At 52.5% G+C, this 21,983-nt stretch overlaps 12 protein-coding genes across 12 annotated transcripts; 5 read left to right on the forward strand and 7 right to left on the reverse strand.

Annotated features, from left to right (window-relative positions):
* Window positions 1-230: 230 nt before the first annotated feature.
* On the forward strand, window positions 231-731 carry A1O1_02158 (V-type proton ATPase proteolipid subunit; the record flags this gene model as incomplete). Its single annotated transcript, XM_007723069.1, has 2 exons — window positions 231-345; window positions 406-731. 2 exons carry the CDS (start codon window positions 231-233, stop codon window positions 729-731), a joined length of 441 nt encoding a protein of 146 aa, XP_007721259.1.
* A 1,119-nt stretch (window positions 732-1,850) lies between these two features.
* A1O1_02159 (uncharacterized protein) lies at window positions 1,851-3,066 on the reverse strand (the record flags this gene model as incomplete). The annotated part of the gene is made up of 2 exons (XM_007723070.1): window positions 1,851-2,659; window positions 2,718-3,066. 2 exons carry the CDS (start codon window positions 3,064-3,066, stop codon window positions 1,851-1,853), a joined length of 1,158 nt encoding a protein of 385 aa, XP_007721260.1.
* Window positions 3,067-3,466: 400 nt separating this feature from the next.
* A1O1_02160 (uncharacterized protein) lies at window positions 3,467-5,413 on the reverse strand (the record flags this gene model as incomplete). Its single annotated transcript, XM_007723071.1, has 3 exons — window positions 3,467-3,728; window positions 3,799-4,203; window positions 4,281-5,413. The coding sequence occupies 3 exons, from the start codon at window positions 5,411-5,413 to the stop codon at window positions 3,467-3,469; spliced, it is 1,800 nt and encodes a 599-aa protein (XP_007721261.1).
* A 597-nt stretch (window positions 5,414-6,010) lies between these two features.
* A1O1_02161 (uncharacterized protein) lies at window positions 6,011-7,367 on the reverse strand (the record flags this gene model as incomplete). The annotated part of the gene is made up of 3 exons (XM_007723072.1): window positions 6,011-6,185; window positions 6,261-7,053; window positions 7,106-7,367. The coding sequence occupies 3 exons, from the start codon at window positions 7,365-7,367 to the stop codon at window positions 6,011-6,013; spliced, it is 1,230 nt and encodes a 409-aa protein (XP_007721262.1).
* Window positions 7,368-8,238: 871 nt separating this feature from the next.
* A1O1_02162 (uncharacterized protein) lies at window positions 8,239-8,457 on the forward strand (the record flags this gene model as incomplete). The annotated part of the gene is made up of 1 exon (XM_007723073.1): window positions 8,239-8,457. A coding segment is annotated over one exon (219 nt), but the record flags the coding sequence as incomplete, so codon positions are not given.
* A 618-nt stretch (window positions 8,458-9,075) lies between these two features.
* Window positions 9,076-10,623, reverse strand: A1O1_02163 (uncharacterized protein; the record flags this gene model as incomplete). Its single annotated transcript, XM_007723074.1, has 1 exon — window positions 9,076-10,623. One exon carries the CDS (start codon window positions 10,621-10,623, stop codon window positions 9,076-9,078), a length of 1,548 nt encoding a protein of 515 aa, XP_007721264.1.
* Window positions 10,624-11,160: 537 nt separating this feature from the next.
* On the forward strand, window positions 11,161-11,922 carry A1O1_02164 (pre-mRNA-splicing factor isy1; the record flags this gene model as incomplete). The annotated part of the gene is made up of 1 exon (XM_007723075.1): window positions 11,161-11,922. The coding sequence occupies one exon, from the start codon at window positions 11,161-11,163 to the stop codon at window positions 11,920-11,922; it is 762 nt and encodes a 253-aa protein (XP_007721265.1).
* A 689-nt stretch (window positions 11,923-12,611) lies between these two features.
* On the reverse strand, window positions 12,612-13,175 carry A1O1_02165 (uncharacterized protein; the record flags this gene model as incomplete). Its single annotated transcript, XM_007723076.1, has 1 exon — window positions 12,612-13,175. One exon carries the CDS (start codon window positions 13,173-13,175, stop codon window positions 12,612-12,614), a length of 564 nt encoding a protein of 187 aa, XP_007721266.1.
* A 2,319-nt stretch (window positions 13,176-15,494) lies between these two features.
* Window positions 15,495-16,778, forward strand: A1O1_02166 (uncharacterized protein; the record flags this gene model as incomplete). Its single annotated transcript, XM_007723077.1, has 1 exon — window positions 15,495-16,778. The coding sequence occupies one exon, from the start codon at window positions 15,495-15,497 to the stop codon at window positions 16,776-16,778; it is 1,284 nt and encodes a 427-aa protein (XP_007721267.1).
* Window positions 16,779-17,276: 498 nt separating this feature from the next.
* A1O1_02167 (uncharacterized protein) lies at window positions 17,277-18,539 on the reverse strand (the record flags this gene model as incomplete). Its single annotated transcript, XM_007723078.1, has 1 exon — window positions 17,277-18,539. The coding sequence occupies one exon, from the start codon at window positions 18,537-18,539 to the stop codon at window positions 17,277-17,279; it is 1,263 nt and encodes a 420-aa protein (XP_007721268.1).
* Window positions 18,540-19,455: 916 nt separating this feature from the next.
* Window positions 19,456-20,967, forward strand: A1O1_02168 (uncharacterized protein; the record flags this gene model as incomplete). Its single annotated transcript, XM_007723079.1, has 1 exon — window positions 19,456-20,967. The coding sequence occupies one exon, from the start codon at window positions 19,456-19,458 to the stop codon at window positions 20,965-20,967; it is 1,512 nt and encodes a 503-aa protein (XP_007721269.1).
* Window positions 20,968-20,984: 17 nt separating this feature from the next.
* A1O1_02169 (uncharacterized protein) lies at window positions 20,985-21,976 on the reverse strand (the record flags this gene model as incomplete). Its single annotated transcript, XM_007723080.1, has 2 exons — window positions 20,985-21,084; window positions 21,141-21,976. 2 exons carry the CDS (start codon window positions 21,974-21,976, stop codon window positions 20,985-20,987), a joined length of 936 nt encoding a protein of 311 aa, XP_007721270.1.
* Window positions 21,977-21,983: the final 7 nt, after the last annotated feature.

Consider the following 21,983-nt stretch of genomic DNA (forward strand, 5'->3'; position numbering starts at 1 on the left):
AACACAGCTGTTGCCCGACTCTATCATGGTGAACCGTCTTTGAGATGTTCCTTGACTAACTTCTCGCTTGTTTCTAGTCCCGTATATGCGGTATGCTCCTCCCACCACCCTTTGTCTTCTCATATTCGATGCAATGACGGCATTGCGATAACCGTCCTACTCGGGAGCTCCCCTCGTTTTCGACCGCAGAAGCAACTAACATTGTGACCGAGTAGCCCTTCTTTGGAGCCATGGGCTGCACCTCTGCCATTGTCTTCACCTGCTTTGGCGCCGCGTATGGCACGGCAAAGTCTGGTGTCGGTATCTCCGCCATGGGTGTTCTTCGCCCTGATCTCATCGTCAAGAGTAGGCCTCGGACATATTCCTCCGACTGAAACACACCTTTCTAACAAATTCTGTCCACAGACATCGTTCCCGTGATTATGGCTGGTATCATTGGTATCTATGGTCTGGTCGTCTCGGTGTTGATCTCCGATAAACTCTCTCAGCAAGAAGCCCTCTTCACCAGCTTCATCCAACTCGGTGCCGGCCTGTCCGTTGGGTTGTCAGGTTTGGCAGCCGGATTTGCCATCGGCATTGTTGGTGACGCAGGTGTCCGAGGCAGTGCCCAGCAGCCTCGCCTCTTCGTGGGCATGATCCTGATCCTCATTTTCGCCGAAGTTTTGGGTCTTTACGGACTCATTGTCGCATTGCTCATGAACTCCAAGTCTGAGACCGATGTGCACTGCTAAACGCGAGTGCAGAGCGGCGGGGAGAAGGGACTTGACGGCTGCACTGAAGCGTCATAAATGAACCTGAGCTGGACTGGAACAAGGCATACCACGAGGCCAGAAAGGGGTGGCCTGAAAAGACAGCGACTGAAGTGTGGCGACTCTGAATGGGAGACCATGCTAGCACAGATCAAACTTTAATCAAGTTACAGCGACAACACCACCACGGGGAAGGACTACAAGGACTTCCCGCATTATCATGTACGGGATGTTAAGAGTTACCGAGCAGAACATGGCGAACGGGTGAGGATGGCGCAATAGCAAGGAGATCCAATTCAACCCAGGTCTGAATGGACAAATGGGCATGCTAGTCAAGCCCGCCTCCTTCATTGCCGATTTATTGTATGTACACATTGGCACTGAGATAGATAATGCCTGTTTCTACCTTAAAACTGAACGCTTCCCCAAACCATCGAAAAGCTTGCAGTGCTAAGCGCACAGCAAGCTCATAGGTAATTCCACAGTCATGGAGTACCAATGCCTGATGTTTGGGCAGTGTGTTCAAACACCATTTGCCCCCGAGTGATCAATTGGTCTCTTGAAAGATCCTTTTGAAAACCACGATTCAGGACACATCAATTTCCAACATTCAGACGCAAAGTGTCGAAATCTCTCCATGTCGAAGCAACGCGCGGGAGTACATGTAGCTTGCCTACCAGCAGTTCAAGAACACAGAGAGAAAGATAGCGAGTTGAGCAAAAGTCCCGTTAGACTGTATAATCTGTGTATATAGGTTGATGGCGCATGATGCAGCTGCCACGAACTCAAGAAAGAAACCTCAAGACACGAGTGTTCGCTGTTGAGATCAAAAAAACCGCAACGCATAATCTGTCATCCATGGTTCATAGTCGCTTCTGCATCACGCAAATGGAAAAAACCCCCCTTCCAGACGCAAAAAGATGCAACAGACGCGGGCCTGGCACCAGGACCAGGATCGGCCAGTACCGGACGCCATATGAATGTAGATCCAGAGCGACCACTAGGAATGTTTCCCCGGACCTCCTAGATCGTAGCACTCGTAGACGACAGAATCCATACAATGTCGAAAAGCAAACAAGAGATCACATCGTGACCCTGAGATCAGATCTGGCCCAACTTCCTCCTCAGGTTCCTCGTCTTTCGCATCAACTTCTTGTACTTGTGCTTCTTCATCTTCAGACGCCTCTGTCTCTTCACACTGATGGCGTACATGCTGGGACTTCTGATAAAACGTCTCCGTCCACCGATGCGCCTTTCGAAGGGCTGTTCTTGAATTTTCTGCACACGGCGTGCATCTTCAATTTCCATTATGGGACCACCATGACTGGAGAAGAAGCCACCATGTTGCATGCCCGACTCTTGCGGTACATTGAGGACGACTTGTTGAATGTACGGATCGTACTCCTGTTGTTCGATCTCCAGCTGTAGAGTCCTCGCTTGCATCTCCTCATTCGCCTCCGCATTTGCTGCTGCCTCGGCTTCGGCCTCGGCGGCATCAATTTGGGCGTCGGTGATCGGTGTGGGAGGAGGGGGCACGTTGAATGGTCGGAAGCGGCGTGCAATCTCCTGGATGACAAGTCTTACATTTCCTCCATTCGGAACCCCGTCGAGATGCAAGGTCCGATTAAGATCCGTGGGGTTGTCACTGCGCTGTGTGAGGGCCTTGATGATGGCCGCCTTTTGCTCCACGCTCTGCGAGTGATGGGCACCTTGCTTGCTGGCTATCTGCTCATCCAAATGGTCGACTGCAGAAGCAAGCGTGTAGATGACTTCATTGGGAGCGTTGCGGGCTTTGGACTTTGTCTTCGGTTGGAAGATCTTGTCAATAGTCTCGATCGAGGTCTCTGGAGGCACTGCTCCGGTGATGGACATGGGTCGATGGGTCGAGAAGAAAGAGGCAACATAGACATCTAGCATTATAGTCAGCGGATATGCGAGAAAATGCAGTCTGAGGCCTCAGTAGCCTACCTTTCGGGTTGAGATGCTGCAAACTTGGCACAGAGGGGAGTTTGGACGTCCAGTCAGCCTGAGCTTCTTGCTTTGTCTCCAGCTTGTCTTTGGAAGATCTCTTCTTCGAGGAGCGTGCCTCTGCCGCCGGTCGCTTCGTATCTGACCGCGGTGCTCCTACTTGCTTGACCGAAGCTGCTGGGATAGCGGATGAGCCATTGTTGGGCGGCACCGGTGGTTTCGAGGAGGAGTGCCGCCGTTGATGGGCGTGAGAGGTGAAAGACGCTACAGACTGCGTTGTCGACCGGGAAGGACCTGGGGAGGCATGGGAGCAAGTCCGCGCCACCCGGCGCAGAGAGCTGTTGAACATGTGTTCTCTTTGGTGATGAGAGAAGAGTGAGAGCCCGGACTCGAGGTCCAGAGAGAGGGTATGATGCCAGCGGTGGGCGGTCTGGCGGTCTGGAGTCTGTGTATGAGCTGATAAAGCGTCGAGATCGGAGTTGGCAGAAGGGCGGCAAACCTACGAGGTCGGAATGAGGACCCGCCGAGCGCAAACACAGCAACATTGCCAAGTATATAATTACGGTGGATCAAATAAGACCAGGCGGCAGAAGATGCCAAATACAGGCTGATGAGTGTATCTTCAACCATAGCCTTGCCAAACATCTCTGCTTCTTATATACCGGCAGGAGCGGGATGCTCGTGCGTTTAATGCATTGCTCTGTCCCCAAGTCTCCATGAAGCTGTCCTTCGGACTTGCACATGCGGCCTCATTTCTCTGCCACCAGGGTCGACTTCTCCTGGCTCCCTGCCACAGATCCCTCTTCGTCACTCGAACCTTCACGGATAAGCCTGCGGCCGTATGCATCATGCGTTTGATCCCATAGCTCCAGCTGGTGCAAAGGTACCTTTACCAGCTTATGCGTTACTTCGCCGCCCTCCAGGAACAGCTTCTCGTGTCGAATCCTATAGCCACGGTAATGCGGTAAGATCCATACCCAGAAGGCGTAATAGACGAAGCAAGCGATTATACTGTAGGTGGTTACCATGTCAGCATAGTTTTCAATGGACAGTGGAAGGCGATTGTCAAAGGGAAACTCACATTCCAATCCCGGTGACGACATATGTTGCATACCAAAAGCTAACATCGCCGCCTGTTGCACCCGTCGTTGGTGGATACCAAGGCATCACAAGCATGAACAGATTGACAGCAATTGTAAACAGGACAGCCACGTCCCAGGCCTTGAAGCCTCCTTCCTTTGGTGACAGCGCTGGCACACCAAGCTTCTTGCGCCGATGACGCACCAAATACAAACCAAGAGCCATGAGGAAAATGAAGAAGGAACTGGGATAGTTGCTGAGGTCGACGACAAAGTTGAAGGCGTCTCCTGCCGGTGGTGCCAGGATCATCAGCATCGTCGAAGCCCACTTTACGAAATATGGACCCAGGGGAGTTCCGAAGGGTCTTGTCGAAACCCAGAACGACGCCCACGGGAGAGTACCTTGCCTATTTGCCCCGATGTGTCAGCTTTGAGCAACCGAATCGAGCTCTAGAGAGGAAAGTAGTAAGGACCGTGAGCTTACCGGCCGCATTCCCTGATCAACCTGCTCTGACCCAAAAGAACAGCAATAAGATTCCCAAAAGCACTCAGTGCGATAAGAAAATTCAGCCCCCGAACTGCGCCGCTTGACCCAAAGACGTGCTGAAAGAACAAGCTGGCAGCGATTTGTGTCGAATTCAGCAGCTCTTCCCTCGGCACCGCCGCAAAGTATGCAATATTTGCAAGCATGTACAGGACAGCGACCACCAATAGCGAGATCGAACCGGAGGTGCGGATAGCCCGAACAGGGTTTTTGACCTCATTGACGACATTGAAAGCATTCTCATAGCCGGCATACGAGAAAACAATCTTGACAAGGGCATTGGTAATCCCGTACGCCGAAGTGCCAGTGGCTGAGTGAAAGGCGTTATGGAAGTTGGCGGTAGGATCCTTGACACGGGTGTGACCGCCCAAGACCACAAGTCCTGTAATTCCGACAAAGACCAGCGTCACCAGTTTGACGAGCCCGATGGCGTTAGAGATGTGATAAGAGATGCGCGTGTTGAAAGCCACCAGAAGAAATGCCACAGTGTACCCGGCGACCGCGACACCTTTCAATTCCCAGTCACTTGGACTGTGGCCGTTGATTCGGAAGAGGTACCGAGCCAGGACGATGGCGTTGGACGAACTGAAAGATAGTAGAACAGTCTGGATGGCAAATGTGATCGGGAAGAGGTAACGCGGCCGGGGATACGCCTGCTCCAAGTATACAACCTCGCTCCCTGAGCGATTGGGGAAGTATGCTGCATACTCGAGGTAGACCGAGAGAGCAGACGCCGCTATCAAAAAGCCGATGAACCAATATATAAGCGACAACCCGACGCTTCCTGTTCCCGCAAGGATGGCGGCTGGTGTGGAGTATACACCTGTGCCCACCATCTTGGACAGGTTGAGGAAAATGATCGTGATGGGACCGACATGATAACCCAGGGTCGACCGTGTTTCAACAGGTGCGCCAGAGACTTCCTGGTACGAGACTCCGCTGTTGTTCTGCCCCTTCTCGACGGCATATTGGAGGTTGCCCTTGGTCACGAAGGCTGTTTGACTGGCGTCATTCGAGTCGGCCTGCGTTGGAGAGCTCGAAGCTTCTCGTCGTCTCCAGCGTACAGATACCATGGCGGCAAATGACAAGAGAGATGGCTATTGTTCTCGAAGTTGAATAACCCCCAGCGTGGATATACAGCTTTCGTCCTTGCGCCCTGCCTTACCAAGGGCGCACGAGCAACATTATATTCATGATGCTCGAGTTGTGACCGAGCCGAAGAAGCAACATGCTGTTGATGAAATCGTGTGGCTTAATGATGGAATCAGCTTTGGCGAGACAAGAGCAGTCGCAGTCACCCATGGATTGACTCCTTGGTAGCATCGACATGATGGATTACGTTACACGAGAGAGATCGTATGTCTAGCGTACATCTCGCGACAGCATGTGTGGGAGGGAAAACCCTTCTGCGTGCTCAGCGTTGCAGATGGCGCGATTCTTTACGCTTTTTCAAGCCCCATTGCTAACGAATTGTGAAGATCAATGTCACGAAAATTTGCGACCACGGATCGTGGCGAGCCTTCTATCCTCGGCTGGAGACAAAGCTTCAAGTAATTCAATGCAAAGACATTGGACAGGCCTGTCGCGCAGGAGATCCGCTTGCAACGTTGTCCATCAGGCTAGGTTCTAGCATTCCACTCGGTATCTACAGCTTCTCATATTGGCCAACCCTAGTCCTTGGCCCTTGTCTGTCCATTACTCGTGCTGCGGATATACGGCTCTAGTGGGAAGACCTGTTTCTCAGGGGTCACACCGTCGTACAGCTGAGCCCACCTTGGCTTCAGAGCATCCGGCATGTGCCAGGCATATTCGGGATCGCGGAGCCAGAGTCTGATGAGATGGCGTCTAGGAGGGGTGGCAACGCTCGTTAGCCTTTGAGGAGTCCGACCTACGGGATATGGGGAACAGGGTGACACTTACTGCTGCTCTGGAGAGTCCTCGAAGCCATCTCTGGCGTGGAAGACAGCCAGGTTGTTGACATATTGAATATCACCTTTCCGAAAGTCCAAGCCGACGTTGAACTTCTCACCAAGGAAGTGAAGAGCATCAAGTGCCTCCGCCTGAGCTTCCGTGATAGGTGGGATTTCTTTCGAGCGTGGTAGCGCGCCAAACCCAGTGAAAGTTCTTCGGGCGTATTGAAGAATGACACGCTCCGGCGAGTCCAGTGTTGCGGGCTGGAAGTACAACAACGGCCGAGCGGTGAATGGCTGGCCTGGCCTGCCAAAGTTATCCGCAATCCAATCTTGAGACAGCGTCTCGATCAGATCGGGTCGGGTGGCCGCCAGCTCGTTGTACACTCTCCAGGTGCTTGCCAGCCTGCTCCTCCCGCCGTTGGCAGCCGTGCTGAGCGCGAAGAGCGAAACAATGTCCCCCGAATCCGTGTGGAACACCTGTTTATCCGTGGTATATGCCGGGGCCCCAATCGAAGCGTTTTCGGAAGTCGAACTAAGATCTTTGATGTGGTTCAACACAACATCGGCTGGCTCTCCCTTGTAAGCATTATCTTGACGGCCTCGGACTGGGGCCACGTGGGCCGAAAGACCTGCATAGAGGATGATGTTCTCCTCTCGAGAGTGTCTGTCGACAGGGACGCCTCTCACGACTTTGAACCCGTGGCCGAAATGGAGGTCCTTTGAGATCTCTCGAAGCGGTCCGTGCAGGCGAGGAAGGGGAAATGTTTCTTGACTGATGTACCCAAGAGGTTTGTTCAGCGCTGAGACACGGTCAGTACTTGCATTTTAAAAAAGTGATGATTGACCGTCAACATTTGAAATGCGTCAATGCCTCTTCCAGTTCCTCAATGTCCTCTGTTGTGAGGACATATGTCCAGTCATACTTGTCTTCCAGTCCTTCTCCTTCCCAGACCAGATCGGAAATCAGTTCTTGGGGAAATCCAGATGGCAGACTCTTTCCTATGAGAGGCTCAGTCTGCAGACGAAGCTTTGTTCGAGTCTGATATTTCTCAAAATCGGGTTTATAGTCTATGTCGGGTTGTCGAGCAACCGTCTCAGTAGCGATTGAACCCATGATGAATTAGATCCCCTACCAGGATTCGGACAGAGAAGAATGAGATACAATCCACTCTAATTTGAATATCTTCGACATCAATAGGATCAAGAATCAAGTTTGGATATGAACAGGAACAAATTCGCCTGCCGTTCAGCGAGGAACATGACGCCATTCTAGATGGAAATGGTGCATTATGTTTCCATCGACAACATCCTTGCTGTTGAAGAGATGATCCTGCCCGTTCAGAGAAGCAGGGTCCCTTCACCTACTCTTAGACTCCCACCTAGAGTAAGTCTGGCTCTTATATCATACGATACGAGATCCGTCAATTGTAGGACGTTCCAAGGTGGAGTTCGAATCGAACCGCTTAATAGCATATTAGCACCTCCGACATCGAAGCGGGGATACATCTCTCGAGCTCCCTCACATCCGAGGCCGGATCGTGCACCTTCTTATTAACGACCCACAGAGGACAGGAAAGGTAGGAAGGCTGGAAGCTTCATTTAACGTCAACATTGACATCGCTCTTGATTAGACCAAGCCTCTGAAAAGTGATCATCTCCTACAACCCGGTAGCCTCTTATTCAGCCATGGCGTCAAAGTTCATCAAACGGATCACTCTCTTCAAGGTCCCCAAGGAGGAAGACATCGACGCCATCCTCTCGCAGTACAAAATCTTGAGATCGACGGCAGAAAAGGCAAGTCACCCCAGTTAGAGGCCGTTTCATTCCTGATATTTTGTTTTATTCTTGCCATCTTTGTTATGGGAGTCACTCCCTGCTTTGGAGAAATTATCAAATTGTTTAGAAGAAGAGAAGAGAAAAAAGACAAGAGAAAACCACAGACAGAAAGAAACAGTCAAACTAGTTGCTTACAAGTTTCTTCATAGGACGGCAAACCATATATCGTCGCCAACGAGGCCAATCGCGTTCTTAACACTTCCGATGAACGCAGCCAGGGGTACACACTGGTGTCGGTGACGACGTTCAAAACTAAAGAAGACGTCGAGTTTTACGATAAACAGTGTCCTGCGCACAGGAAGTTGCGCGAGTTCGCTGCCCCGAGACGGACGGGGGTCGCGACTCTTCATTATGAGAGTGACTTGTAGAGAAAAGGCCATGCAAGGAGCGTGGAAGGAACCCTCTCAAGGGCTGCTGTTTTGTGTATATGTATATATGGCACACAGGAGCCTCCTAGATAGTAGATAGGAATATATTATGTGAGAGGAGGCGAATTGATACTGGATGGTGTGTTTGGTCTATACGTTTCGAGGTCTGGCTCCTCGTATTCTCTAGTAGTGTTGTGACTGGCGACGACATGGTCACATTGCCTCAACAGGCTCAACTTGTGTATTTTCAAAGTATGCTCCGAGGCTGTTCTGACATGAAGAGGACCAAAGGCCGCTTCACTTCACAACAGCTCTTGTCGGTTGCTCGAGCGTTTGTCTGGACCTTTGCTCTTCGCATGAAGCGTTCTGTCGTCCTTGATTCGACTGTTTTGTCGCACTCGGGGGCTGCTTTTCGTGCACGCCTCGACCTTGCTTCAGACTGCAGTGACTATATGTGTTCGACTGGGCGCTGCAACCGGTTCTGCTTGCAATAGACATCCCCCAGGCCATGAGTCGAGACAACTTGTTCAGCCGGATGGGGTGGTATCATCAAGGATTGCATTTGCAAAGCCGTGACGAGTCGTCTCCTTGGCCTAAAGACAGCTGCATGGTTGGCGGTCATCGCCTGTACCTGTCGTATGCTCTCTCTTCATCATGGCGCTTCTTGACCTGGGACAGGACGCTGGTGTCGTAAATGTCCTCAGGCGCGGCATAGCCTATGAGCACCTGCTTCTCATGTCTCTGAGCTTCCTCTTTGGTCATGACCACCAGGTCCGTGAGAGAGAGCTTGACCATCTTTTGGCCTTCAGGGAGGTATTCTGGGTCGATCCTGAACCCGCCGCGAGGCTTGCGCCACCGGATGAGAGCCAAACGAGTTGGCAGACCACTGATGACACTCTTGCCACGGAACACCTCGTCGACAAGGTATGCCACGTCATCTCTGCTGATGGGGATGCGCAGACCAACCGTGTCCTGTCCATCTGTTGTTCGGACCAGCCGTTCTTCCAAGCCTTGCAAGGCCGAGAGCATGCCCTCGTACATCTTGTCCCTTCCCTTATCTCCAATCCGATAGTCGATAGGGTATCCGGCTATGCTGCAGATGACATGGTTGGCGACCGTATATCCAAACACTGCAGGCATCGTCCCGAGCACGGGCAGGATCCTGACTCGAAACTCCGGAAGAACCCCGAGTTTGTCGACACTGCCCTTCTCCACCTCTTCATCCGCGATAGGCAACAGCTGGGCTTTGCCTTCGCCAGGTTTCTCGGTGGAAAAGACCACAGGGATCCCATCTTTGATTCCCTTCACTCTCAGTCGACGTCTGGTAGCTTTGGACAGAGGGTCCTCGACGCTGGTTGAGATGTCCCCAACTTGTATTCGTGTCGGGTCGCTCTTACATCCTGCTCCCATTGCGCTGATGACTTTGATGCCGTTGATGGCACAGTACTGCAACAATCCGACTTTCGAGTCGATGTTGTCGATGGCATCCACGACCCAATCCGGCTCTCTGCGATCCTCATCGTCGCGCAGTTCATAGTCCCAACTGCTCAACAGCGCCTCTGTGGACTCCGAGCTCAGCAATTCAATCCGACAGTCGATCCTTACCCATGGGCAGATCTGCTCAAGTCGCCGTCTCACGCAATACACCTTTGGCGTCCCGACATCTGCGAGCGTTGCTAAAGCATGTCGATTCAAACTGCTCAGCGTGACCTGGTCGAAATCGATGATGCGGATCCGAGACACACCGCTCCTAGCCAAAGCTGCGACGCAATGACTGCCGACCCCTCCAAGACCGACGACCACGACGAACGAGTCGCGCAATTTCGCCAATCCTTCGTCTTTCAGAAATACTCTGTTGCGCGCCAATTGTTCGAGGATCAGCTCCTCGTCGTAGTCACCCTTCCGCGCCCGCGCCGCGATCTTTGCTGCTCTTTCATCTTCCTTGCTCGTCATCGTCTCCCGGACGGGTCCGCCATACTCGGTCAAGGGTATCGCATGATGATCGGGCGAGATGTCGGGGATCGAGTCTTTGAGCTCTTTGGTCGCGCGTCGACGGTGGATAGCCGTCGCAGTGAAGATGACCGAGCTCGCTGCGAGAGCACCCGCCGCCGCTGCCAGTCCAAGCTGGACGGTGGCAGAAGTGTGTCGCTGTAGCCATTGGGACATGGTGGGAGGCTTGGGGTATTCAAACCCTCTCTGCTTTCGTACCGGTGGTGTCTCTTGTATAGCCGCAGTGGCTGGTGGCTATCATTATCGCATCGCTGCGGTTGTCGCTGTCGATTTCGATCTCCCTGTATATTCCGTCTCTTCCTGTTCCTCCCTCTAAGCAGGGCCGATCGAAGCCGGTGAATGCTGCCGTTGATGGAACTTGAAGCTGATTGTCTCTCCAATATTTTTTGAAATGACACGATAAGGGAATCTCCGCTGCAATTTTTCCCGCGGTTCGTCCGCAACCACAATCGACGAACTGCACGGCCACCTCTTCAACTGCGACGTCTTTCACACGCTGTTCTCTGTGAACTACCTACTATCCACGAGAGCAGAGCCATCTTCGAACCTAACGGAGAACAACCCTGCCAGGGGCGAGCCGCCAGACCCTACTCCTAACACGCTCGACGCACTGTCGCAGCGTGCTTTACCACCGTCCTCTAGGGACATCATCACCACATCCGCACCAGCTAGAACCCCGATCAGAGTTACAGCATGGCGCGAAATTCGGAAAAGGCGCAGTCCATGCTGTTTCGCTTTCGAGCAGCCCAAGCTGCCGAGTCAGGACTCCTGCCCAGCTCCTCGCTCCGTCGACCAAAAGCGCCGAGCACAGTGACGACGATCCCTCTGTGCGAGAAATGGCGCGGGCAGGTCCTCAAAGAGATATCGCGCAAAGTGACCAAGATCCAAGACGAGAGCCTGTCGGACTTCCAGGTGCGCGACCTCAACGACGAGATCAACAAGTTGATGAAAGAGAAATGGGGCTGGGAACGCAGAATCAGAGAACTAGGCGGGCCGAACTACATGCGCGGCGGGGGGACCGTGTTCGATGACCAGGGTCGCGAAGTGCCCGGTGGAGGGAAAGGATACAGATACTTCGGCCGGGCAAGGGAGTTGCCGGGGGTCAAAGAGATGTTTGAACGCGCCGTGAAGAGAAGGGTGCATGGAAACGAAGACGAGGACGGCGATAAACCGAAGCCGGGACAGGATATCAATCGCAAGAACCTCGACGCTAGATATTTCGGTTTCGGGCCCGACGAGGAAGATGGCTCGTTGCTGAAATATGAGCGCCGGAAGGAGAAAGAAGCCATAGAGAGAGTCGCGAAGATGGCGGATAGCGAGGATGATGATCCAGATTGGGAGCCGTTACCCGGCGATGCTGGTGATGGCATGAGATGGCGGTTGCCAACATTGCAGGAGGTCCAGGAGGAACTTGTTGATCGACGGCGCAGACAGTTGCTTGACAGATTGGTCTGATGCTCTGCTGTTGCTTTTTGAAGGCTTGCTATATGGATGGTGATACCACTCTTGGGACATACACAAGCGGCCTTCTCTACGTCTTTGGCGCACGAACCGCGGCTGTTCTGACGACATGAACTTGATGAGGAAGAGGTTGGACTCCAGTTGCTTGGGGGTTGATACACTCTTCGTTATGGCTTCCGTTGGCCTGGAGGCTGCTCCACCATGAGACACGACAGGCAGTTTGCGATTTGGGTTTGCCAGGGAAGAGCTGGAGTTTGACTCAGATTCCTTGTGTGTCGCTCAGCCGAAGTTACAGGCACATCCCCAGAGAGGTTAATTACGGAACAAGGCTGGAACACGAACAACGCCGCTGGATGAAGCCTCAATTGATTGCTAGAGCGCCTATCTCTATCATTTCTCGGTGCACCTTTCCAGTACTGTGTCCCGATCACAGAAACAACAACGGGCATGACTTAGGGGGCTTCAACTCTGCACCAGCTCCTCATCCGAACTGGTTTTCCGCTCAACTGAAAATGCACCATCCACAGTCCACAGTCCACATCCCGAGACCGGTTATGCTCAACACCACTCGAGTCCCCAATGACAAGAAGAACGGATTTCCACACATGCTAAGAATACACTGTCTTCTCTTCTCTCTTCTTCCAGGCGGCTACCCTCCTCTCCAGACAAACGACCTCATGCTTTCAGCAGTAGATATACTGGAATGTCACTTTTCCATGCGAACTGCTGACCTTGACCCCGATATCAACACTAGTTGAGATAAGAAGATCATCACTTTCCGACGTGATTTCCATGTTCGCCGCGATATTTTGGGTTCCACTCTCGCTGCCGTCCAGGACGACATTGGCCAGCGTGTTCAAGATGACCTTGATATCCCGGTCCCCGCTACCGTTGGTGGGTTGCGCCAGACATGCGAAGATAACGTCAACATCTTTGTCACCCTTTGGTCCGCCAATGTAGCTGAGCACTTTGTTGCAGGCTGTGGTGAGATAGAACGGGTCCGGTGCAGACTGGACGTTGATGTTGGCTGGGTAGACTCCGCCGCAGTTGGGGTTGACTATGTCCGGGTCGATGTTGAGGTCGAGCTGCTGGGTGCCGACGCTGGCGTTGCGCTTGGCTAGATCTGGGAGGGTTGGGCCATGGAAGTCGAGGCTGCTAGGCGGTTGTGGGACTGCCAGAGCATTGATTGAAGCCGGGAAGTGGAGAAGAAGGAAGCAAAGGAGCAGTGCACTCAAGAGAGTGGCCATGTTCGGCGAGAAAAATCAAATGTTGATGATGGATATTGCTGTTGCCGTCCGAAGGTATTTGTGAGCGCTGTGCAGTTGGTTTTTCTCGAACGCGGGACAAAGAGTCTCTCGTGGGGATGATAAGTTGTTTTGCTGGGGCGGTGAATAGTCGTCGAGAGGTACTAAAAGGCTGGCTTGGGCCGTGTACGGTGTTTGATGGTTGATGGTGCGGTGAAGATGAAGTTGGAGGGAGCGTGATGTAGCGTGCCTGCCTGCATTGCCTGGTGGGTGTGTGGTTTGTCCAGGATTTGCTCTGGTTCAGGTTCAGAACTATTCGGTCACATAGAGGTGTGCAACGCAGAAGCCAGATCTGAGGTATCTAGGTCGGAGTCAATTGAATTACCGTCCTCGACGATGCGACTACAGGATGCCCTTGATATTCTTTGCCAACGGACAGGTTCGTTTCAATATCATTGACCTCTTCCTCTTGGATTATACCCTACTGATCGCTCCCACCAGCATGAAGGCCCTCCATCACAAGTATCAAACACAAGCAACACAGCAGGATTTTTGTTCAGACGACCACCAAATACACACCAATTCTGTCCTATTGTTTGATCTCATCGCACAAGCGTTGTACTCTTCGCATCAGGCGAGGATGTTAACGGTGGCACACGTTTCCTGCTTCGAGGCTATAGGCTGCCATGCTCGCTTTGATCAAGGATAATCATTGGATGGCCGGTCTGGTCCGCTTCCCCTTTGGTTTGCATGGTGTACATCTACCAGCATGCAGGTCGGCTGAACGAGAGCCGTTGAATGATCGTGACTGTATGCACCTCGCCATGATACTCCAAGTTTCTCCTTGTCCTATGGATAGAGGGAGGGCGAAGTGTAAATGTAGATTCGTATATATGAAAATATGTCTCTGTTAGAATTAGTATACAGCAGCTGATCTGTAAGGTGCGTCTTCTTTTCCTCCAAAGAGACGAACCTCTAGATAGAGGTGAAGGCGTCTTCTGATATTGTAGAACAGGGTCTTGCTCATCACCCCCCTGTACAACTGTATCATGATCATGCCATCAAATTGGGCGACATATCTGTCTTAGGAAGCTTTTATTGTGATATTGTGAGCCATTGCTTACCTCAGAGGGTAGATATACTGGTAACATTCGTAGAACCTTCGAAATGCGGTTGCTGTCCTGCTTAAGCAATGAATAAGGTCCTTTGCGAATAAGACAGATTTCGGAATCGGAAACTTTGGTAATCATCCAGAGGAAGCAATCAACTGAAGCCAGCTGGCAAGTGCTTCGAGCAGTCGCCTTGGCCTTCAATCCAGAGTCATCCAGACCGGATTGAAGAGTAACTTTGGACAGCCCTGAGCTGAACACAAAAGCAATGGTGGTCCTCTTCAATGCCCAGGAAAGACGAGAGTCCAAACGTCGGAGATGAACGAATATACACAAGTATGGTTCGACGGCTCCAAGTACACCATTGGGACTCAGAGTATACCATAGAATGAACTGACCAAGTGAAAAATGACCAAAAAAAACTTCTGTTCACAAGCTCCTCGGACGGAGGTTGTGAGGAAGCGAAAACCCCGGTGTTTTAAGCCATATGGGGTTTTTCTTTCGGGTTTTGGCCGTGAGATTATTTTTGGTCGTGTTAGTTGTACTGGACGAAGTTGAATTAAATAGTCGTGGGTTGTGGTAGTCGGATTCGAACAGAGGTCTCGTCTCGTGGATTCGTAGGGAGTCTCGTCACCATCACGCCTTCTGGCCCGGTGCCAGTTTGTCCTGAGCCGGTGAAGATTTAGGGAATATTCTGCGGGTATAATATATCAGTGCTGAATTATTGGGCGGGCGCCGGGCAGTGAAGGTGTGGCAGAATAGCCTTGCAGTGAATGTAATACTTCTCACCTATTGTTGACCTTCCTTGTCGTCCAGCATACAAAGCTGCAGCACCCACGTCCACGTTCATCTCTGGAGTGCCCCTCTAATTTGAATTCACCTAGAATATGAAGTCTTAAGAACGATACTAAGGAATGAAGTCGACGATGCTGACATAATCCAGGGGTAAAACGACACAGATGGCTCGTGTGCTCCGCCGTCGCCTCTGTCCCTCCGCCATCCTTTGCCCTTTTCTCCCGACATCGTTTTCTGCCAGCATTTCAATGCTCGATCAAGACACGTCAAAGCGTCGCTTGCGTCCTGCGTAGCACGTACGTTACGTAGGCCTACTTGTCTCCCCTATCTCATAACCATTCCACCCTCGTCCTTTTCCCACTCTCTCCAGCCATGATACAACAGCAGATGGAGAACCTGCGCCTGAACAACCCTTCTCATGTTCCTGCGTACCTACCGCCGTTCCCCTCAACGGCGGCTGCTAAGGGCTCTCGTCTTCATCTTCGGAGCCTTGTTCCTCCTTGACCTCCTCACGCTGCTCAAACACTACCGAGAGTTTTCAAGAAACCTCCTTTCTCACACATATACCGAGTTGTCGACCTTGCCCTCACCCGTGCAGAACCAGAAGATCTTCATCTGTGCTCAATTCTGGACAAATGCAAAAGTGATACACGACCGCTGGGGCCAGGCCCTACTAGACCTCGTTGGAGTGTTGGGCAAGGACAATGTCTACGTGAGCATTTACGAGAGTGGCAGTCTGGACAACACGAAAGACATTCTACAAGTACTGGACAATGTGCTGGCCGAGAATCACATCTCACGATCGATCGTGCTTGATCCGACCACCCATGCCGACGAGATCAATGCTGGTCCACTTGACGAGCAGGGGAATCCACGGCCAGGATGGATTCAAACCACGACGGTTGGCGCTGGGAAGGAAATGCGCCGCATCCCGTACCTGGCAAACTTGCGCAATAAAGCTCTGAAACCTTTGTTCGACCTGCACTCGAAGGGCCGCAACTTCGACAGGATCCTCTTTTTAAACGATATTGTCTTTCAGCCCAGCGATGTGCTGTCCCTCCTAGCTACGAATCAAGGCTCGTACTCGGCTGCATGTGCCCTGGACTTTCATCATCCCCCCACTTACTATGATACCTTTGCTCTTCGGGACAGTCAGGGCAACAGCACCATCATGTCCTCTTTCCCATATTTCCGGTCCCTTGACTCGCGAGAGGCGATGCTTGATGGCCGTGCCGTGAAGGTCCAGTCATGCTGGAACGGTATGGTTGCGATGGACCCAAGTCCGTTTTACGAAGGCCTACGGTTTCGTGCCCTGCCGGACAGCCTGGCGTCCAAGCATCTTGAGGCGAGTGAGTGCTGTTTGATCTATACGGACATGGCAGCCTCGAACCTTGCAGGTGGCGGCATCTACCTCAATCCCGCCGTCCGCGTAGGCTACACTGTTGAAGCATACAACACAACCCACGCTGGCCCGGACCAGAACTTTGTCTCATCCACCGGCTATGTTACTGGTGTTTGGTCAAACCGCATTAAGCGCCACCTTATCCCTGCAGTGTCTGCGCAGGCCAAGGAGGTGGCGAAGAAGATGGAGCGTTGGGTGAAAGATGGGAGTAACTCCCTTGAAAAGCGCGAGGAGAATGGTCGAATATGCGTTATTCCAGAGCAGCATATTTTGATTTGGAATGGGTGGAAGCACACTTGAGGGGTGACAATTCGAAATATCGTCCTCAGAGTGAATTCTTCCGCTTCAAGGGAGGGTGCTTGTCCTCAAGCGTTACGCAGCCTTGGTCCATAGACAACGTGGATATTTGAGGAATACAGCTCGTGGGATCAGAGCTGTTTTGATCGTCTTCCCGGGTCACAAAAAATATTAGTCCGACAAGATCACCTCACTCAGCTCTGAAATGTGACGCTCGATCATAGGCTTCCTCTGCTAAGTCTCCGACTGGAGCTTCTTGAGCTTGAGGTCAGACTGTGTGTCAGACTAGACCGCTCGTGGCAGGGCCTGATCCGGTCCATGACATGAAGAATGTCGTATGGTCTGTCGACTCTATACAGAGTCTGGAGATCCTGTCCCATCTATCCCGTAGACCATGCGTCATTTCGCTTCTGCAGTAAGGAAGCAATCACACCGTTTCTCACGAGCCCGAGCCGTGGGTCTCCATGATACCACGTATCACTCACTTTGTGAGGCATGTAGTCAGACAGGCCTAAGTCGAGTCGAAACCGCCTGCACAATAGCTCTGCCCTTGACTGCCAACGTTGCATTCTCGCCTTGACCCTTCTGTATCCAGACATCCCATTTCTGTGACTCATGCTCATCTCCTGGTCGGTCTGGACGCGAGTTGGGGGTATCATGATCACCATCTCTCCCGCTAGGCCTATGGTTCTCTTCATCGTTGTCGCCTTTGCCCTCCTCTCCGGTTGCTGCTATTGGGGGCACTGCTACTCTCTTACAAGCAATAGTGATACTCTCGTCCACAAACAACGGTAACAGATTCTTATACTCGAACTCGCGCACAGCCAGCAGCACTTTTCGATTTTGGTGCTGATGGTGGTGTTCGTGTTCGTATTCGTCCTCGTAAACCCGTGAATTCTGTTCATGAACAACCAGTTCCAACGCTTTCCGCAATACCTCCAACATCAGAACGGACGTCAAGGGTCCCTGGACAAGAAGTTTCGGAAGGCCGTAGACGCGTGTGGTGAACTCGCTGTCGAGGTGTATGGCGTGAGCGTTCTGGCTGAGCGCGCTGAAGCGGAAGAGCAGTGTTCGTGAAGGTGTCATGGTCTGACTGTGGAACGGGTTCGTGGGAGGGCGCATCTTGCGAGGCGTGGTTTGGGCGGTTTTCAGGCTTGGGGGGATGTGGCGCATGAAACAGAGATGCTTCTGCTCTTTGATTAGGGGCGTTGCTGAGGTGGTCGTATTTACATCCAGACTGTTGCGATTGGTTTCTTTGTTGTTGCTGTCGTTGAGATATTCGCTTTCGCTGTTGCTGTTGCCAAATTGTAGCCTGCTCGTCGTGGGCCCATCAGAACCCTGCTCCGCTCTGAACGATTTCGTCAGCGTCACGAAGATCTTCGCATCTCTGCTCGCCAGGTCTCCACTGCCGCCTACCACCCTCACATCGGTGATCTTCTCAGTGACCTGGACGAAGTTGGTAGTTTTAGTGCTGATACTGTTGGTGGTGATCGTGAGATAAATAATCGGTTCGTCAAACTTCATATGTCCACCCGCCCACACGCGGAATTTCCATTCATCGCTAGGAGCGTGTCGTCTTTCTGCACCGTCTTCGCAGAGCTGGTCCTCTTCGACGATAGGGTTGAATGCGGCGTGGTGGTACCCGGGAGGGATCATGTCGCCCTGGTAGGCTAGGTCGAGATGTTGTTCGAGGGTGGCTCGGAGATCATGGATGTTGGATGCTGGCCAGGAGCCGGAGGGGATAGGTAAGATCCGGGATTTCATTTCTGTTTCTAGATCTGTGATGCTCGGCGATGGAGGTTGACGTAAGGGTCGTTGTGATAGTTGTCTCGTCGTGCTCCTCGTCACATGTGTGTACCCGGGCGCGAGACATCGTGTTTGTGTTTGTGCCAATATGCTTATGCATATGCCCCTAGAGGGAAGGATCTGACGATGTAGCATTTGACTCAACCTCAGTGAGCAAGATGTAGGTGTGAGTGGTGCTAAATCTAGTGATCGTAAACATCGATAGCCACTGAGCTGTTCAATGGCTGTGAAAGGCCCCAGCTGGGTGACCTGTAGTTTGCAGGTGTAGCGCCATTGTCGTATTCTCTATAATCGGTCGGTCAGCGGTTTGTAGCTCTTCAATCGCTCTGCGGGTGCTAGAGGTCGCTGTCCTGTAGCAAAGTTGACGGCCTCAGCGTAGGGTTTTGCCAGTGCTTGTCCTTTGAGTAATGGTGTAATATAAGCAGAGAATGTTGATGATATTAAGTGTGAAACGCTTGCGAGGCTGTGATTCAGGGATGAATACTCGGCTACCGCGGAGCATATGGCTCCGAATGGCAGTACCAGAATATGTAAAACTCTTATTAGGACCACATGTCACTTCCATTTCTTTTCAAGGGGTAAATACTACTGTCAAACATCACACATGGGTCATGGTGATCGAGGAAGTGCAAACAATAGCGTTGTAGAACGGCGGTGGTGATAACCACAACCTGATGAGGCCCCGCGGCAATAGGGATGTTTTGACCAGTCACGTGCTTTCGCGATCCCTGCGTGCGCCCTGGACGCGCTTCACCAACACTCTGCCAACAACTTCGGCACTGCGCGAAGAGCCCTACTACCTTATACAGGTCGGGCCATATATGTGTACGTAGGACGCACACCCACTCTTGCCGACTGAACACCCGACCCCAAGATGTCGTCTCGAAAGCGACCCCTGTCGGAACTGCGCAACGCTCAAACACCCACCAGATATGCGCCGTCTACACCACACGCGATCCACGCGCTCCAACAGCGCAGCGGTGCGCTAACACGATCTGTCCGACGACGGCCCAGGGCGCTCAGTGACTCCGTGCGACCAGACTCTGCAAGAGGGATTCTGCGGCGACTTGCGAAACTCACCGCTCCTGCGACAAAGAAGACAATACCGACTCCTGCCGGCGCAGCCCGGGGAAAGGAGAATCAGACGCCACACACTGCTCCTGACGTGAACAGCGATGATGAGACAGACTTCTCAAAGCGACCACGGCTGGGGCTCGATATTGACGACAGTCTAGATGATGTCGAACCGCCGATTGCTGCAGAGGAGGTGGAGGACGATGATAGCGAGTTGCCCACGGCTCCTACGCCTTCTATTCTACCAGAGGAATACGAGCAAGGCCGAAGACAAGATCCGAATATCACCTTCCAATCAATTGATTTTGCACGAGATGCTGGGCGCACTTCCGCAATCACGGACAGAAGACAGTCTAGACTCTCGCGCTTCGGCTCCGGTGACCAGGAAGACAACGAGACCGACGACGATCCAACGATCCTGACCGAGCTGGGACGACGAGCCATCAGCGAGGAGCCGACAGGGCGTCTATCGCGCTACAGTTTTGGAAGCATTCGGATGAGCGACTTTGGCTCGGAGCTCGAGATCAGGAGACAATCTAATCAGCGTGAGCAGACGAAGACACTTAGGTTGCAGGATGAATATAGTGGAATTGGACTCGACTATGAGCCCTTGGATTTGGGAGGAGAGACTGAACACCTGGGAAACCTTGGCCGACGGTCCCCTTCTCCGCCACCAGCCGAAGAGAGTACTATGAACATACAACCTCTGGAGGAAAGCTTCCAGTTGGAAATTCAGGGTAGAGAAGCGGTCTCAAGCCATGCTCAGACTGCGCGTGCAGAAGAGTTTCTCGAAGTTCCAACAGCACTGGAGGATTCCCGGATCGTGACGCAGAGCTCTCCAGCAGCTGCACCATCTACGGGAGCAGGCTCGCCGGGGCAGATCTCGATCATGGATGAAGTTGCACCTGCTGCGCCATTATCACGGCCTCGCCGCAAGAAAGTTAAATTGACGCGGCACGGTGAGATGGTGCCTTCCTTGCCCTCCAGCCTCATCAAACGGATTGCAATCGACGCTCATGCCAGACTTGGCCTCCGCAAACCAAGGCTCGGGCGGGACCAGATGCAAGCTCTCGAGCAAGCAACCGAGTGGTATTTCGAGCAAGTCGGAGAAGACCTTGCAGCGTATTCCGATCACGGTCGGCGAAGGAGGCGTGTTGACCGCAAGGACGTCCTCATGCTGATGCGACGACAACGGGTGCTTCAGGGTGACGGGGAGCTTGAGAAGGCCGCTCGGGACCTGCTTCCAGAAGAGGCTGCTCAAGCAGTGATCCCCGAAACCGCCGTGACCGAGCTTGACGACACAGTGGAGTGATTGGGGATTTGTTGCAATCACCAATTTGTAACGTGTCGGACCCGTCGTGATCTGTCCATCGGCTTCTTGCGGAGGACCATCCACAACATGAGCGCCGTCGCCGCGGATAACGAATACCTAATGAGTGATGAGATATGAGATATGAAATGTGAGAGAGTCGTAGGCGGACTTACCATGTGACTATGTACTGTACATGAGTGTTCCTCAAGTTGACCTCGGGGATCCTCCCGATGGGGATGCCTTTGGCTTCTCGGTCGTAGCTGACCATTAGATCCGGCGTCATGGTCTCTTCGACCCAGACGGGTTCGGCATTTGAGACTTTGGCCATCTCTTGAACGTCGGGGAAATAGAATTTGCCATGTTCGGGGTCATTGTTTGGCGTGAACATGTTCTTTTTCCATGGCTCCCGCAACAGTCCCGAGACGGTGACTTCGCCTTGGGGCAGAGCGGATGGATCTCTGTCCTGTTGGTATTTTTTGTCTCGACTGATCCAGCCACGGTTGACGAGGATAGTGCTGCCTCCTTCACGCTCCAGAGGGGTAACCACCATATATCCGTCCTTGCCGTCCTGCGTCCGCGGCCCTATCAACATCTCTTTGTCATGTCGGAATTTTCCCGTAGCATATACCCTTCTGTAGTCAAACTCGTGGATAGCATCCGGATCGATACGAGGGGGTAGAGGTAGCGGCGGCCGGACGAGTCGGTCTTCGAACTTCGCGATCAGTTTCGTCTTCCAGTCCAATCGCTGGATCTGCCAGGTGCCCAAGCAGAAAGCAGTCAAGGGAATGACGGCGAGGAACGCAATGCCCCATTTCGAATGCTTCTGTCCTACAGACACAATCCGAGCAGGCGCGTCGACGATCGAGACAAAGTCGGGTTTCTCGTGGCTAGGTGGTGGTTCTCTAGTGAGGACATGACGGGTCTGGCCCGTTCGCTGTGCAAGGAAAGGTTTTCGGGACTGCGACTGGAACAGTACCGCCCGTATCGTCTTCAAACCATGCTTGGCCATGCTGCGT

This window comes from Capronia coronata, assembly GCF_000585585.1.
Source record: "Capronia coronata CBS 617.96 chromosome Unknown acBCG-supercont1.2, whole genome shotgun sequence".
In the NCBI taxonomy this organism is placed as follows: domain Eukaryota; kingdom Fungi; phylum Ascomycota; class Eurotiomycetes; order Chaetothyriales; family Herpotrichiellaceae; genus Capronia; species Capronia coronata.